Source organism: Triticum aestivum, chromosome 1B (genome assembly GCF_018294505.1).
Source record: "Triticum aestivum cultivar Chinese Spring chromosome 1B, IWGSC CS RefSeq v2.1, whole genome shotgun sequence".
Taxonomy (NCBI): domain Eukaryota; kingdom Viridiplantae; phylum Streptophyta; class Magnoliopsida; order Poales; family Poaceae; genus Triticum; species Triticum aestivum.
The window spans coordinates 661,366,615-661,384,451 of record NC_057795.1 but is presented as its reverse complement, the minus strand read 5'-3'; the positions used below and the strand labels follow the sequence as shown (position 1 = coordinate 661,384,451).

Below are 17,837 nucleotides of genomic sequence, written 5' to 3'. Positions count from 1 at the left end.
GGTCACGGGATCATGCATTACGGTACAAGTAAAGTGACTTGCCGGTAACGAGACTGAACAAGGTATTGGGATACCGACGATCGAGTCTCGGGCATGTAACGTACCGATTGACAAAGGGAATAGTATACGGGGTTGCTTGAATCCTCGACATCGTGGTTCATCCGATGACATCATCGAGGAGCATGTGGGAGCCAACATGGGTATCCAGATCCCGCTGTTGGTTATTGACCTGAGAGCCGTCTCGGTCATGTCTGCATGTCTCCCGAACCCGTAGGGTCTACACACTTAAGGTTCGGTGACGCTAGGGTTATTAGGAAGACTTGTATATGATTACCGAATGTTGTTTGGAGTCCCGGATGAGATCCCGGATGTCACGAGGAGTCCTGGAAGGGTCCAGAGGTAAAGATTTATATATGGGAAGTTGTCAAACGGACACCGGAAAGTTTCGGGGGCATATCGGTATTGTACCGGGGCCACCGGAAGGGTTCCGGGGGTCCACCGGGAGGGGCCACCCCTCCCGGGGGGGGCACATGGGCTGCGTGGGGCAGGAGCCAGCCCCTGGAGGGCTGGGCGCGCCCTCCCCCTTGGGCCCATGCGCCTAGGGTTGGGGGGGAACCCTAGAGGGGGCGCCCACCTTTGCTTGGGGGGCAAGTCCCCCCTCCCTGGCCGCCGCCCCCCCTCTAGATCCCATCTAGAGGGGCCGGCCCCCCTTGCCCCTTCCCCTATAAATAGAGGGGTGAGGGGAGGGCTGCACACCCAAGCCAAGGCGCAGCCCCTCCCCTCCCCAACACCTCTCCTCCTTCGTCACGAGCTTGGCGAAGCCCTGCCGGAGTACTGCTTCTCCACCAACACCACGCCGTCGTGCTGCCGGTGGAGCTGTCTTCCTCAACCTCTCCTTCCTCCTTGCTGGATCAAGACGGAGGAGACGTCGCCCGTACCGTACGTGTGTTGAACACGGAGGTGCTGTCCGTTCAGCACTTGGTCATCGGTGATCTGAATCACATCGAGTACGACTCCATCATCACCGCTCCCTCGAACGCTTCCGTACGCGATCTACAAGTGGTATGTAGATGCAAACTCACTCCCTTGACTCGTTGCTTAGATGAACTCATAGATGGATCTTGGTGAAACCATAGGAAAAATTTTAATTTTCTACAACGTTCCCCAACAGATGGCTCAAGATAATACCAAATTGTGTGACTTTTCCAATACCAATATTAATGATTTTCTTAGCACTCCGATTGTACCTCTTAATGATGCTGAATCTTGTGATATCAATGTTGCTTTGTTGAATCTTGTTTTGAAAGATCAATTCTCCGGCCTTCCTAGTGAAGATGCCGCTACTCATCTAAACAACTTTGTGGATTTGTGTGATATGCAAAAGAAGAAAGATACGGATAATCATATTGTTAAATTGAAGTTATTTTCGTTTTCACTTAGAGATCGTGCTAAAACTTGGTTTTCGTCTTTGCCTAAAAATAGTATTGATTCATGGAATAAGTGCAAAGATGCTTTTATCTCTAAGTATTTTCCTCCCGCTAAGATCATCTCTCTTAGAAACGATATTATGAATTTTAAACAACTAGATCATGAGCATATTGCCCAATCTTGGGAAAGAATAAAATTAATGATTCGTAATTGCCCTACTCATGGTTTGAACTTATGGATGATCATACAAAAAATTTATGCCGGATTGAGTTTTGCTTCTAGAAATCTTTTAGATTCGGCTGCGGGAGGCACTTTTATGGAAATTACTTTAGGAGAAGCTACTAAACTCGTTGACAACATTATGGTTAATTATTCTCAATGGCACATCGAAAGATCTGCTAGTAAAAAAGTTCATGCTATAGAAGAAATTAATGTTTTGAGTGGAAAGATGGATGAACTTATGAAATTGTTTGCTACTAAGAGTGATCCTATTGATCCTAATGATATGACTTTGTCTACTTTTATTGAGAATAATAATGAATCTATGGATGTGAATTTTGTTGGTAGGAATAATTTTGGTAACAACGCGTATAGAGGAAACTTTAATTCTAGGCCGTTCCCTAGTAATTCCACTAATAATTATGGTAATTCCTACAGCAATTCTTATGGAAATTTTAATAAGATGCCGTCTGATTTTGAGAATAGTGTTAAAGAATTTATGATCTCTCAAAAGAATTTCAATGCTTTGCTTGAAGAAAAATTACTTAAAGTTGATGAATTGGCTAGGAACATTGATAGACTTTCTCTTGATGTTGATTCTTTGAAACTTAGATCTATTCCACCTAAGCATGATATCAATGAGTCTCTCAAAGCCATGAGAATTTCCATTGATGAGTGCAAAGAAAGAACCGCTAGGATGCGTGCTAAGAAAGATTGCTTTATAAAAGTGTGTTCTTCTAGTTTCCATGAAAATAATGATGAACATCTAAAAGTTATTGATGTGTCCCCTATTAAATCTTTGTTTTGCAATATGAATCTTGATCATGATGGGACTGGAGATGAGTCAACTTTAGTTAAAAGGCGTCCCAATGATTCGGAATTTTTAGATCTTGATGCTAAATTTGGTAAAAGTGGGATTGGAGAGGTCAAAACTTTACATAGCAATGAACCCAGTATTATGGATTTCAAGGAATTTAATTATGATAATTGTTCTGTAATAGATTGTATTTCCTTGTTGCAATCCATGTTGAATTCTCCTCATGCTTATAGTCAAAATAAATCTTTTACCAAACATATCGTTGATGCCTTGATGCAATCTTACGAAGAAAAACTTGAATTGGAAGTTTCTATACCTAGAAAACTTTAAGATGAGCGGGAACCTACTATAAAAATTAAAATTAAAGATCATGAATGCTATGCTTTGTGTGATTTGGGTGCTAGTGTTTCCAAGATTCCAAAAACTTTATGTGATGTGCTTTGTTTCCATGAATTTGATGATTGCTCTTTAAACTTGCACCTTGCGGATTCCACTATTAAGAAACCTATGGGAAGGATTAATGATGTTCTTATTATTGAAAATAGGAATTATGTGCCCGTAGATTTTATCGTTCTTGATATAGATTAGAATCTTTCAGGTGCTATTATTCTTGATAGACCTTTCCTTCGAACGATTGGTGCAATTATTGATATGAAGGAAGTGAATATTAGATTTCAATTTCCATTAAGGAAAGGCATGGAACACTTCCCTAGAAAGAAAGTCAAATTACCTTATGAATCTATTATGCTAGCTACTTATGATTTGAATACCAAGGATGAAAATACTTAGATCTATTCTCGCTTTTATGCCTAGATAGGGGCGTTAAATGATAGCGCTTGTTGGGAGGCAACCCAATTTTAATTTAGTTCCTTGATTTTTGCTTCTGTTTAGTAATAAATATTTCATATAGCCTCTGTTTAGATGTGGTTTTATGTTTTAATTAGTGTTGGTGCCAAGTAAAACCTATAGGATAACCTACGGTGATAGTTAATTTGATTCTGCTGAAAAACAGAAACTTTTGCACGCACGAGAATAATTTTAATAAATGACAGAAACGTGATTTTGTGTTGATTATTTTTGCAGTAGATCAATAGACAAATTTCCCAGGACTTCCTATTTTTGTAGGAATTTTAGAGTTCCATAAGTATTCGAAAGTTACAGATTTCTACGGTCTGTCCTGTTTTGACAGATTCTGTTTTTTGTGTGTTGTTTACTTATTTTGATGCATCTATGGCTAGTATCAGAGGGTATGAACCATAGAGAAGTTGTAATACAGTAGGTTTAACACCAATATAAATAAAGAATTAGTTCATTACAGTACCTTATGTGGTGGTTTTCTTTCTTGCACTAACGGAGCTTATGAGATTTCCTGTTGAGTCTTGTGTTGTGAAGTTTTCAAGTTTTGGGTAAAGATTTGAAGGACTGTGGAATAAGGAGTGGCAAGAGTCTAAGCTTGGGTATGCCCATGGAACCCCAAGATATTCAAGTACAACCAAAAGCCTAAGCTTGGGGGTGCCCCGGAAGGCATCCCCTCTTTCGTCTTCGTTTATCAGTAACTTTACTTGGAGCTATATTTTTATTCGCCACATGATATGTGTTTTGCTTGGAGCGTCTTGTATGATATGAGTCTTTGCTTTTTAGATTACCACAATCATCCTTGCTGTACACACATTTTGGGAGAAACCCACATGATTTGGAATTTATTAGAATACTGTATGTGCTTCACTTATATCTTTTGAGCTAGATAGTTTCGCTCTATGTGCTTCATTTATACTTTTTAGAGCACGGCGGTGGCTTTATTTTGTAGAAATTGTTGATCTCTCATGCTTCACTTGTATTATTTTGAGAGTCTTTTAGAACAGCATGATATTTTCTATGGTTATAAAATTGGTCCTAGAATGATGGGGATCCAAGTTGTGTATAATAAAAACTATCATAGGAAGTGAATTGGATGTTATGATCAATTTGATGCTTGATAATTGTTTTGAGATATAGAGGTGATGAGATTAGAGTCATGCTAGTTTGGTAATTGTGAATTTAAAGAATACTTGTGTTGAAGTTGGCAAGTCACGTAGCATGCACGTACGGTAAAAGTTGTGTAATAAATTTATTGCATGGAGTGCTCTTTTGATTGCCTTCCCTTGTGTGGAGCTCGGGGGCGCGCGATGGTTAACTCCTACCAACCTCTCCCCTAGGAGCATGCGTAGTAGTACTTTGCTTCGAGGGCTAATAAAACTTTTGCAATAAGTATATGAGTTCTTTATGACTAATGTCAGTCCATGGATTATACGCACTTTTACCTTTCCATCATTGCTAGCCTCTTCGGTACCGTGCATTACCCTTTCTCACCTTGAGAGTTGGTGCAAACTTCGCCGGTGCATTCAAACCCCGTGATACGATACGCTCTATCACACATAAACCTCCTTATATCTTCCTCAAAACAGCCACCATACCTACCTATTATGACATTTTCATAGCCATTCCGAGATATATTGCCATGCAACTTTCCACCGTTCCGTTTATCATGACACGCATCATCATTGTCATATTGCCTTGCATAATTATGTAGTCGACATCGTATTTGTGGCAAAGCCACCATGCATAATTTTTCATACATGTCACTCTTGATTCATTGCCCATCCCGTCACACCGCCGGAGGCATTCATATAGAGTCATATCTTGTTCTAGTTTTGAGTTGTAATTAATGAATTGTAAATAAATAGAAGTGTGATGATCATCATTATTAGAGCATTGCCCGTTATAAAAAAAGGCCAAAAAAGGCCAAAGAAAAAAAAGGCCCAAAAAAGAAAAAAAATAAAAAAAAATAAAAAGGGGGACAATGTTACTATCCTTTTCCACACTTGTGCTTCAAAGTAGCACCATGTTCTTCATATAGAGAGTGTCATATATTGCCACTTTCATATACTAGTGGGAATTTTTCATTATAGAACTTGGCTTGTATATTCCAATGATGGGCTTCCTCAAAATGCCCTAGGTCTTCGTGAGCAAGTGAGTTGGATGCACACCCACTTAGTTTCTTTTGTTGAGCTTTCATACATTTATAGCTCTAGTGCATCCGTCGCATGGCAATCCCTACTCCTCATATTGACATCAATTGATGGGCATCTCCATAGCCCATTGATTAGCCTCGTCAATGTGAGACTTTCTCCTTTTTTGGTCTTCTCCACACAATCTCCATCATCATATTCTATTTCACCCATAGTACTATATCCATGGCTCACGCTCATGTATTGCGTGAGAGTTGAAAAAAGCGGAAGTGTGTTAAAAAGTATGAACCAATTGCTTGGCTGAAACCGGGGTTGTTCTTGATGGGAGTATTTTGTGTGATGAAAATGAAACATAGCCTAACTATATGATTTTGTAGGGATGAACCTTCTAATGCCATGTTATTTTGAGAAGACATGATTGCTTAGTTAGTATGCTTGAAGTATTACTATTTCTTATGTCAATATGAACTTTTATTTTGAATCATTTGGATCTGAACATTCATGCCACAATAAAGAAAATTACATTGAGAAATATGCTAGGTAGCATTCCACATCAAAAATTCTGTTTTTATCATTTACCTACTCAAGGACGAGTAGGAATTAAGCTTGGGGATGCTTGCTGCGTCTCCAACGTATCTATAATTTTTTATTGTTCCATGCCATTATATTACCCGTTTTGGATGCCATTATAACCGGAGGCCCAGCCCGAATTGCTGTTTTTTTGCCTATTTCAGGGTTTCGAAGAAAAGGAATATTAAACGGAGTCCAAACGGAATGAAACCTTCGAAAGCGATCTTTTTGGAACAAACGCAATTCAGAAGACTTGGAGTGGACGTCAAGAAGCAAACGAGGCGGCCACGTGGGTGCCTGGCGCGCCCTAAGGGGGTGGGCGCGCCCCCCACCCTCGTGGGCCCCTCATGGCTCAACGGACATACTTCTTCCTCCCTTATATATTCACATACCCCGAAAACATCTAGGAGCACCACAAAAAACTATTTCCACCGCCGCAACCTTCTGTATCCGCGAGATCCCATGTTGGAGCCTTCGACGGCGCTCCACCGGAGGGGGAATCGACCACGGAGGGCCTCTACATCATCTCCAAGGCCTCTCCGAGGAGTTGTGAGTAGTTTACCACAGACCATCGGGTCCATAGTTATTAGCTAGATGGCTTCTTCTCTCTCTTTGAATCTCAATACATAGTTCTCCTCGATTTTCTTGGAGATCTATTCGATGTAACTCTTTTTGCGGTGTGTTTGTCGAGATCCATGAATTGTGGGTTTATGATCAAGTTTATCTATGAAAAATATTTGAATCTCCTCTGAATTCTTTTATGTATGATTGGTTATCTTTGCAAGTTTCTTTGAATTATCAGTTTGGTTTGGCCTACTAGATTGATTTTTCTTGCAATGGGAGAAGTGCTTAGCTTTGGGTTCAATCTTGCGATGTCCTTTCCCAGTGACATCAGGGGCAGCAAGGCACGTATTGTATTGTTGCCATCGAGGATAAAAAGATGGGGTTTATATCATATTGCTTAAGTTTATCCCTCTACATCATCTCATCTTTCTTAATGTGTTACTCTGTTCTTCTTGAACTTAATACTCTAGATGCAGGCAGGAGTCGATCGATGTGTGGAGTAATAGTAGTAGATGCAAAATCGTTTCGATCTACTTGTTACGGACTTGATGCCTATATACATGATAATGCCTAGATATTCTCATAATTATGCACTTTTCTATCAATTGCTCGACAGTAATTTATTCACCCACCGTAATACTTATGCTATCTTGAGAGAAGCCACTAGTGAAACCTATGGCCCCTGGGTCTATCTTTTATCATATAAGTTTCCCACCTACTTTTATTTGCATCTTTTATTTTTCAATCTATATCATAAAAATACCAAAAATATTTATCTTATCTTTTTGTCTCTATCAGATCTCACTTTCGCAAGTTACCGAGAAGGGATTGACAACCCCATTATCGCGTTGGTTGCGAGGTTCTTGTTTATTTATGTAGGTGCGTGGGACTTTTGAGGAGCCTCCTGCTGGATTGATACCTTGGTTCTCAACAACTGAAGGAAATACTTACGCTACTTTGTTGCATCACCCCTTCCTCTTTAAGGGAAAACCAACGCAGTGCTCAAGAGGTAGCACATAACAGTTCACGAAAGCTCTATCATTTCATTACCGGTATACCAACCCCGCAGGTGGTTGTACAAGAATGATTTGATGCAGCGCCACGTGGGCATTCCATGGCATGTGATCTTCCATCAGGCCATGCTTAGCTAAAATAAGTGAACCCTCTCCTAGGTGTCCTATACTATGTATTTCCTTTTTTTAGCAGTGTAGCGTATGTACAATGTTCATGAATAAATTTCACGTTTCTACTTAATTCAAACGTATCAACGGGTGCGGCGTGCCGCCGCGTGGCTTTTGCTAGTAGTAGTAAAAACGTTTTACAAGTATGTACAGGCTGTCTCCCTATTTGTCAAACGGCGAGACGTGTTCCTTCCGAACACAAATGATCACTTTGATGCTCTTTCTCCTATACTAAACTAGACAAAGCTCTGGTTATATTACTCCTTGAGACTTGCACATGAGTGCCCGGTCAGTTCATCGGAAAGTGTTATAAATATTTGTCCTGAACTAGACACTTTCTGCGTGCAGAAAAGAACAGACCGGCCGGTGCCTCCACCATGCTGCACTTTTAGACTGCTCCATTCCGGCGATCGCGGCCAAAGTAGTAACTCAGACAGAAAGCAGTTTTTATTAGAAATCCAGAAGCATCCCTGCTGCCTCTGTGTTGTGCTGGCGTGGATTTTACTTGCTAGATTTTGTTATTTTTGTTCCACTGTCTGAATATCCAATTACTCCCTCTGTAAAGAAATATAAAAGCGTTTACCACTTTACTTAGTGATCTAAACGCTGTACGGAGGGAGTACCACAGTAGATGCAATTGACCTAATCCAAAAGCCAGACAAGAGAACAAATTCGACCTTTGACGAGTGTCAGTTAACTGTAATAAAGCATGAACAACATATATACTGTCCAAAAAGAGTAAAAGAGATATGTGACCATCCATCACTCACACACATGCTTTAGATATGTTACATGTATCTAAGGTATCCCTTTTGGAAGGGTGTCATCTGTCTGAGCTGATAGATAGCTTAGCTCTGTCAAGTTGCATCCGAGAATAAAAACACCGGAAAAACCGAGTGCGCAGCGCGATATGATGTTTTCGGCAGAGCATATATTCCACAGCTAGAAAAGCTAATTTTTCAGCGTGTCAGTCTCAGCTGGTGTTGTCACCTAACGCAGGAATCTCGCATAAATTTCTTCCGGTTGTTGCACACCGATCGTATATGTATACACCACAATGCCTGTTGTCGGCCTTGCATTGGAACAACTGTCTAATTACGCTGCTAGCTACTGGAAGCAGCCCATACTTCTTTTAGTAGGACTATTATCTTGGCAAGATCTGATGAGAACATGCCGTTCAATTAGAAATCCATCGTGCGCCGTTGGTAGCTAGGCGACAACGGTAGCTGCAGCGTGCTGCTTTGCTTTGCTTTGGCAAAGAAATGACAAAACATAACAGTTCGAGGGATATGTATGAATTCACTAGTTGCACACAGACACCATGCCACCTGTGGGGTGGATAGTTTACTTGTTCTAGCCGTTATAACGCTCATGTTTTGGTTCTTGTCATCTGCTTTGGTAAGCACATCTTGCTAATTGAAAGTTATACTCCCACTAGTTCAGAGCATCTATATCCGGGCGCCTCAAACCTGTCTCATGCGTTCGGTCGGGCCACCCGGTCACTGACGGTCACGGAATTTCGACCCAGACAAGCGCCTCAAACGGTCCTCAAATGCCTGGGCTGACCGGCACCTCTCATATCTAGCCCAAATATGGGGCAAATATGGGGGCACCCGAGCACGTCCGGGCGTGTTTGCCACGTCGGACTGACGCTGGGGTCCGACACGAAAACAGTGTGAAACCCGGCAGTCCGAAACACATCTCCTCCGTCAGACCGATGACGCCGCGTGGCGCCGCTCTGGCGGGCCACATACTGCCTAGCCCGGCTATTTAAGCATGTAGCCAACACTGAAACCCTACCCCTCCACATTTTTCCTCCTCCCGTTCGCTGCCGCCGCCACTTTTCACTCCTCGTTCACCACCAGTGGTAGCCATGCCCCCACGCCGCCGGGTGAGGAGCTACCCATTTCAACGCCGGAGCGCCGGCTGCAGCTCCTTGAGCAGATCCGGACAAGGCGCGAAGCTCGGATCGCCGCGGGGCTACCTCAGGATGTAGTGGATCCAGAGGAGGAGTTGGAGTTGGAGGAGGAGGAGATCGGGGGCATCGGGGACGTGGATCTGCAGGCGGAGCAGTAGGCCATCCTCAATTCCATCCGCTCGGAGTCGGATGCGGAGGCCAGATGCCGTCGTCGACAGGAGATGGAGGCAGAGCACGCCGCAGAGGAGGAGGAGATGCATGCCTACATGGATGAGGTCGAGGAGGAGGAGGAGCCGGAGCCCTCCTATGCGCCCGCCCACCCGGCGCCTGGCACCGATGTCGTAGACATCTCCGACGACGAAGATTAGCTATAGTACATAGGATTTCTTATGCATGCTTTGTATGGATCTAGTGTTGAAAGATGAGAAATTCGGATGCAAAGTACAAAATTTAAGCGTGACCGGTCACTGTCCACGTACGTGCTCGGTCGCGTTCGCGAGAACAAATTTGTCAAGTCCGGTTGTAGATGCTCAAGAGCATCGCCAATGAGCTAATGACTAACACATGTGGAGCACCACTCGATCGTCCTTGTTGCTAGACTAACAATTTCATTTCAAAGAAAACAAACATACCACTCCAATATTTGACCTTACTCACTACTAAACGTTTCGAATCAACTACAGTAATATATATTGCGGACACCAGACAGTGCATGCATATGTGAGTGTCATATTAGTATGTTCACATGTCATGCATTCTGTGTTTTCTTCTAAAGACAGTTAAATTGTATTTTGTCGTCGTAAAACACTTGCCTTAACCGGTTAAAATACGTCATGTTCTTACGGTCATTGGAGTGGTAAAAAGAAGCCTTTCACAGAGGGATGCGGCATATCCTTTTGCTATGTTTACTTTAAGAGTTTAAGAAGGATCATGGAAATTGACCCGGACATAAAAATAAAAGAGAAGCCCTTCGCCGAGGCACACATATGTTGCCATGCGCCTTTTGGGTTTTTGGTTGCATAAAGTTTACTGGAAAGGAACCTTACTTTACATTGCCCCTTATGATGACACTCATTTGTGTTATTATTATGGTTTTATGCCGCATAACAAGTTTGTATAGAGTTTCAATTCTCTTCCAATAAAAACTCACACTTCACTAAAATGCAACTTTGAGGCCTCCACTAATGACAACTTACTTGGAATATCTTTCTTGATCCACATATAGGTATAGTGGACACTTGTGGAGGAGAGACTGGGTTCGGGGGTTTTGAATGCACAAGCAGAATTCATGCTTAGTATGAGAATTAAGGCTAGCAAAGGTGAAATAAATCATGCATGTTGGAGGATCCATGACAAATAAAATAAAAATATGCATAACAATGCGATCATTAGGTTGTCTTTCATGTCTCTTCCATGTCAAGTCAAAAATACTTTGTTCAAATTCATTGATAGTTCACAACCATAAAAGATGTCCAGAATAATATATTTACATGTGATATCTCTCTTTCTAGTACTAAGTTCTATCAATAAGAAGACCAATTGCACCCCCTCTTTCCTCAAGTGAGAACGCTGCAACATGGCCCACCCACAGTGCATGGCGTCGAATACCTTGGCTATTATTGGGGTTGTACTGATGTTGCTTAGGAAAAAAATTGCTTGTGGCAAACTACGACCATGTGTTAAGTGCAATACTAAACAATCGATCAACCTATGAAACTAACAAAGATTTCTGAGGGAAAAGAATCAGGTAAACTCGCGTGGGCGGATTTGCAGCTCCTCATATTTTGTACTCATACTACACACAAAAAGTCTCCAAAAACAATTTGTTTTGCAAATGAACATCTTCTTGCACCATACACATCTGAAAGAGAAATGTTCAGAAAAATACATGTACATTTGTGTACTATAATATAATAAATTTTGTTAGTCTATGCTAGTTTGCTGGAATAATTCCAATTGGCATCAACTTCTAAAAAGAAACCAGCTACTGCCTCTTGCTGCATTTGCGAGTTGGGAACTGGTTTTTAGGTCTTCAATTTTAATTAGCGGAACATATGTTATAAAAAATGTGTATCCATGTCTCAAAAAATACGTATATTTAGATTCATCGTCGAATAAAATTTCTAAACATATAATTTTAAGCATGTTACACATGTTTTTGTTGGTTAAATTAAAGACTAAAAATTCTTACCCGACGAGAGGGAGTACTAGCAGTAGAATCACAATAGATGGCAGGCCCGGTTCCGTCAACCATGTGTTATCATTTCATTCTCAGTTAAATACTGAATCAGAACCTAGTATCACAGCCCACGAGATTAGCAACACTAGTCAACAACAATTTGCACACTTAATTACCCTTTGCCCACTAGATTTGCCTCAAGCGCAGCCATGTTGACTTGGATCCTAGTGCAACCATGTTGACTGCACAACAAAAGCAAGAATGACAACAGCTACAAAAAGCCTAGAGCGGCGGCGGCGGCAGCAGCAGGAAGTTGCAATGCAAGGCAGCGAGGTGAAGCCCGGGAGGAGCCAAACGGGCTCGGTGCAGAAGCACCTCAACGTCGGCCTCGTCGTCGGCGGTCTCCTCATGCTCCTCACCTATCTCGCCGTCAGCCTCCCTCCTCATGGTGCGTAAATAATGGAACAGTTTACCTCGCCGTGTCTATGCACCCCGGCCGGAAGCTGAGCTTCTTTGCTTAATTTGCAGTTGTCATTAGGGAAGTAGGACAGATCATGGATCATAACATCAAAGCTCCCCATGAAACAGGTGAAGACTCGTGTTGTTTTGATCGTATTTGCTTGCTTTGCTACACTAATTAAGGTGAGGTTATGCTGGTGAACGAAGCTAGTTTAACCATGGTAAAAAAAAATCCTTTTCCTTGCCGTGCGATCGACAGAGAATGGCAAGGTGGTGTGCAGCACGGCGGGGCGCTCCTATGACCTATCCGACACCTGCCAAGCGGACGGCGACGTCCGCACCAACGGCACAGCCCTGTCGGTGACCCTCGTCCCGGCGAGCGGGTCCGAGTTGGAGCGTCGGGAGTGGATGATCACGCCATACTCGCGGAAGCTCGACGGCATAAGGAAGGTCACCGTGACGCAGCTACAGGACGGGGCCGCCGCGGTGCCATGCACGGTGACTCACGACGTGCCGGCCGTCCTCTTCGCGATCGACGGGTACGCGGGCAACTACTGGCACGACTACAGCGATATCCTGGTTCCATTGTTCATCGCGTCGCGGCGGTACCACGGCGAGGTCATGTTCCTCATCACCAACATCCGGCTCCATCCGCAGTGGCCGGTCAAGTACAGGGCCTTCCTCCGGGGGCTGTCCAAGTACGACGCGGTGGACATGGACGGCGACGCGCAGGTCCGGTGCTTCCCGCGCGTCACCGTGGGGCTCCGCCTCTACAAGGAGCTGAGCATCGTCCCCGAGCTGGTGCCGGGGGGCCGCCTCTCCATGGCCGACTTCACCCGGTTCCTACGCGAGACCTACGCGCTCCCACGCGCCGCCCCAGTCAGCCTGGCCCGAGACCAGGAGCCGCCGCACAAGAAGCCGCGGCTGCTGCTGATCCACCGGGGCCACTACCGCCGGATCCTGAACGAGCCGGAGATCGCGCGGGCGGCAGTGGCCGCGGGGTTCGAGGCGGTGGTGGCGGAGCTGCGGGGCGACGCGCCCGATGCGGAGCAGGCGCGGGTGGTGAACTCGTTCGACGTGGTGCTGGGCATCCACGGCGCGGGGCTGACGAACGCGCTGTTCCTGCCGCCCGGCGGCGTGCTGATCCAGGTGGTGCCGTACGGGAAGATGGGGCTCATCGCGAGCACCGCGTTCGGCTGGCCCGCCGCGGACATGGGGCTCGGGTACTTCGACTACGACGTGAGCGTGGAGGAGACCTCGCTGCTGGAGGCGCTGGGGCCGGAGCACCCGGCGATCAAGGACCCCGACTCCGTCCACCGCAGCGGCTGGCCCAAGGTCTTCGAGCTCTACCTCGCCAAGCAGGACGTCCGCATCAACGCCACCCGCTTCGCGCCAACGCTGGCGCGAGCGCTCGACCACCTACGGCGCTCTCATTAGTCACACTGGGCATTTGTATATAGCTGCACAACATACCATTGGCAGTATTACAAGCGGTCACTTGCACAAGTGGTTCACATTCTTTAGTGGAGCATATAAATGTTAAAATATACATGTGTGGACTCTTAATAAACGGTGGGTTAGGTGTTTGAGTCAAAGCGTGTAACCCAAACCTATTGAGGTAACCGAATAGATAATATAATCTAGTATTCCCTCTGTATAAAGAAAAGTTTTTGCTAGAACTCATCTAGATGAGATATAATTTGGTCTCATTCACCTTTTATAGCCATCGGATGTGATGCTATAAGATGCGCGCGTGCTGACGTGGGTTGTATCTGTTCTTATTTTCAAAGTGAATGAGACCAAATTATATCTCATCTAGATGAGTTCTAGGTACTCCCATAAAGAAATATAAGAGCGTTTAGATCACTGATATTTCTTTATAGAGAGAGTGGTAGATGGCGAGAGGATGGTTGGAGATGTTGTGGATCTAATTGGGTTATCAACAGCACTATGTTGATTTAGGGTGTGTTTACTAGCACACAGAAAAAGATTTAGGATGTGTTGGTAGCATTCTCAACCTAGTATGGTTGTTCTCTTCAGAAACATGTTGAGTGGAGACATGAATACACGCATTTTTTTCGATAGCAGGGTATGTGCTGAGACATGCTAACCTAAAACTCGGTTTGGCAGTTTGCATCTGTTTAGACATGTCGGTCGGTACAATTGCAATTGGTATTTTTTTTTCAAAGTGAACACCTTTTTTAAAAAAATATGAAGAATTTTTTTTGAAAATTTAAACAAATTCTGAATTTCTGAACTTTTTTTAAATATTTATAGAAAACTTGAAATTCTGATCAGTTTTTGAAAATTAAATCGAATTTCAAAAATCTTATTTTTTTTGTTGAAAATTTAAACATATCTTAAATTTTGATCATTTTTTCAAAATTTAGACAAAGTCTGAACATTTTTTGAAATTTTGAAAGAAAGTTGAAAATCTGATTATTATTTTTGGAATTCTAAACATTTTTTGAAAATTAAAACAGGTTTGTAAATTCTGAACATTTAAATAAATCACGGATACCCACTGCTACAGGTTAACTCAATACGACTGGACCAATCCGATCATCCCCTTTAATTCAATAAAGAATTTTCTTTGTGTGGCCTTGCTTCGGAACGTCGAGCTTGAGATTTGAGGCTAGGCAGCCGTGAGCTCTTTGATCTGTTGCCTTTCCATGCCCATTCTTTACGACCTCATGGTGCGTACCCCTTAATCGGTCAGATGTCGTTTTCTAATAGGACTCGCCCCACTAGGAATATCCTGATTCGAGAGAGATCCGGGTCCAATCTCCACCTTCAAATAATCAGAACATGGTCCAAACCAAGTTTTGTCCAGTATGTTCATCGGATTTTTGTATTTCAACTGATTTTTTAAATTTCAGCCAGTTTTAATTTCGTGATTACAAGTTCAACCGATGTTTTTTTCCTCGATCCTTTAAAAGGCTTCAACTGGTTTTTTATCATTTCGGGTTATGCTAGAGGGATTAATTTTAATTTTTTTCTATTTCGGGGGGGGGGGGGGGGGGGGGGGTACATGAATTAAAAACATGTTCAAAACTGTTAAAAAATATTTATGTATTTTAAAATATTCTTAAATGTAAAATATTTATGATTTAATAATCTTTTATTTAAAAATGTTCAAGAACTTTTGAAAAAATACGAATGTAAAAATAGCCAGGAATTCAATATGTTCATAAATTTAAAGAAATGTTGATGAATTTAAGAAATATTCATGAATTCTGAAAATTATTCATCGTGTATTTGAATATAATGCTCATAAATACATGACTTACAAACTGAAAGAAAAAGAATTGTTAGCACTGAATTGCTAGTATTGTTCGCTATGAGTGAGGAATAACATTTTCCGAGAAGTTGATGCTTGCCTTGTTCCTCCGGTCACGTTTGTGTCCTGGAGTGTATGGGTTTGAAGTCTTGTAGGAAATAGGCCCGCAGTCAATGCTTGCTGTAATAAAGGTGAAGATTAGAAGAAGTTAGCCTTTCATTAAGAAAATAGATTGTTTTGTTCTCTTGTTTGAGAAAATAGGGATCGGAATTAGTTGATCGTGATTGTATGAGAATACCTTTTTCTAAAGTGTAAACGCCTCCCGGGTCGCACGCGTGTGCGGCTCCAGAGGCTCCCCAAACCCTAAACAAAAGAGGCCCAGATCCACCGCCCCGGCCGCTGCCGCCGCCGGCGCCGGCGGTGGCGGCCGCGCCCGGCCGTCGAAGGCGGCGGGTGCTGGAGGCGCACCCCCCGACGGGCCCCTTCGCGTGGAGTGGACATCTTCTAGGCTGCCTGGTGCTGTGATGGCCGGCGGCGGGATCCGCGGCGGCTGTCGCTGGCGCCACGGCGGAGGCGCGGCGGAGAGGTGGACTCGGGCCATGACCGTAGCAGAGTGGTGGCGGAGGCTGGGGCGCCGGCTCAGATGGAGGCGACGGCGCGAGCTCCGGGCTTTGGCGGCGGCGGCGCTGCGAGGCCCTGCCAGGAGGGAGTCCATGGCGGGCAGCGGGCGGCCGACCGCCTCAGGGTGCTGGGCGCGCTGGGTTGCTCCCGGATGCGATGGCGCCGGAGTTGGGGAGGGAGGTGCTGGCCAGATCGGATTTCCCCCAGATTCAATCTGGCCTTGGGGTTGAGTTCGTTGCGCGGCAGTCACCTGGAGCGGGTGAAGGCCGTCGTGCTGGATTCAGCCCTTGCACGGCATGGTTAGCTGCTGCGGCTCCTCGTCTGGGTGGTTTGTGGCTGTTGGTCGCGTTCTCTCGGCAGTGCGGGTGTGGGAGGACCTTGGCTGCACGGCTTCGATGGCAAGTTGCTGCGGTGACGGCGGTGCGAGACTTCTTGGTCGGCTCTGCCTATACCTGGAGGTGCGGAGATGCGTGGCATTACGGATGAAAGTCTTGTCCGGTTGTGGCCGGGCCGGCGGCGATGGCACCCGTGGGTGTCGTTTCCCTCCTTGGAGGCGTCTCCGAGTGTGTCGCCATCTCCCTTGCTCGCTTGGTGTTGGCAATTGTCTCCGGGCGAAAGCCTTGATCCGGTGCTGGGTCGGCACGATGGCGGCGTCTTCAACGTCGTCCCTCTGTTGGGTGCATCGTGCTAGGAGACATGGTCTGGTTGTCCCTTGTTGCGCTCCCCCGGTGTTCGCCGCTGCCCATAATCGCTCACTTCGGTGCTATGCACGATCCTCACGGTGATTTCAAGACGGCGTCTTCCTTGGGTCAGATCGGGTCCTGCCATCCTCTTGCCATCTCCTAGGCATCAAGGGAGGATGGTGCGTCGACAAGAGATGCTTGGTGGAAGTTGCTGCTCTTCGGTGGTGACCGTTGTCGGTCGAGACACGGCAATGTTTTCGGTGTTGGGCAGTCTCTTTTGCTTTGTAGTTGTGTGGTCGTTGGTGGCTGTTTTTGGACTAGCCGGATGTGGAGTTGGTGCTACGCTTGTTGTTTGCAGCAAGTGTTAGTTGTCTTGTAATTGTTTCCTCTTCTTCTATAAAGCTATGATACGCATTTTGCGCACTCTCGAAAAAAAAACCTTTTTCTAAAGTAACTTAAGATTCATGCAAACTTTTAGGCGGGTGTACTGAAGCAAAACTCTTAGTTTATATTTTTTGACATTTGTACTATATGAGCGGATGGTTAGCTAAAATGAAGTGATTTTCAAAAGCTTGCAGAGAAGCTTCCGCTTGATGAATAAATGCTAAGATGAGGTGATGGAACATAGCAACACATCTAATCCACATGCACGACATTGTGGCGCAATTTGATTCGAGTGGATGGGTGGATAAATTGATTAGTTTGAATCCCAAACTTGAAATCCTCGAGCTCATTTTGCATTCCGTTTGATTTGCTCGGACATGAAGTATTTTTTTAGTGTATCTGCTCCCCTAATTTGCATGCACGAGCCGCCAATTTGCTTCTAAACGTTCTTCCCTAATCCAACCAGTATTCCTCATACCTTCGTCTCGTGCAGGCAGGGTTTTCAGATGCTAGGTTTTCTATGCAC

General features: G+C 44.4%; 1 protein-coding gene across 1 annotated transcript; it reads left to right on the top strand.

Annotated features, from left to right (window-relative positions):
• Positions 1 to 12,145: 12,145 nt before the first annotated feature.
• On the top strand, positions 12,146 to 13,780 carry LOC123081917 (beta-1,2-xylosyltransferase XYXT1-like). Its single transcript, XM_044504423.1, has 2 exons — positions 12,146 to 12,332; positions 12,594 to 13,780. The coding sequence occupies exons 1-2, from the start codon at positions 12,146 to 12,148 to the stop codon at positions 13,778 to 13,780; spliced, it is 1,374 nt and encodes a 457-aa protein (XP_044360358.1).
• The last annotated feature ends 4,057 nt before the right edge of the window (positions 13,781 to 17,837 follow it).

What these genes read in the sequence shown, in the direction of transcription:
- LOC123081917 (XM_044504423.1), top strand. Translation starts at nt 12,146, where the DNA reads ATGACAACAGCTACAAAAAGCCTAGAGCGGCGGCGGCGGCAGCAGCAG. An exon ending in CGTCAGCCTCCCTCCTCATG is followed by an intron (nt 12,333 to 12,593) that starts GTGCGTAAATAA and finishes TCCTTGCCGTGC; the next exon opens with GATCGACAGAGAATGGCAAG.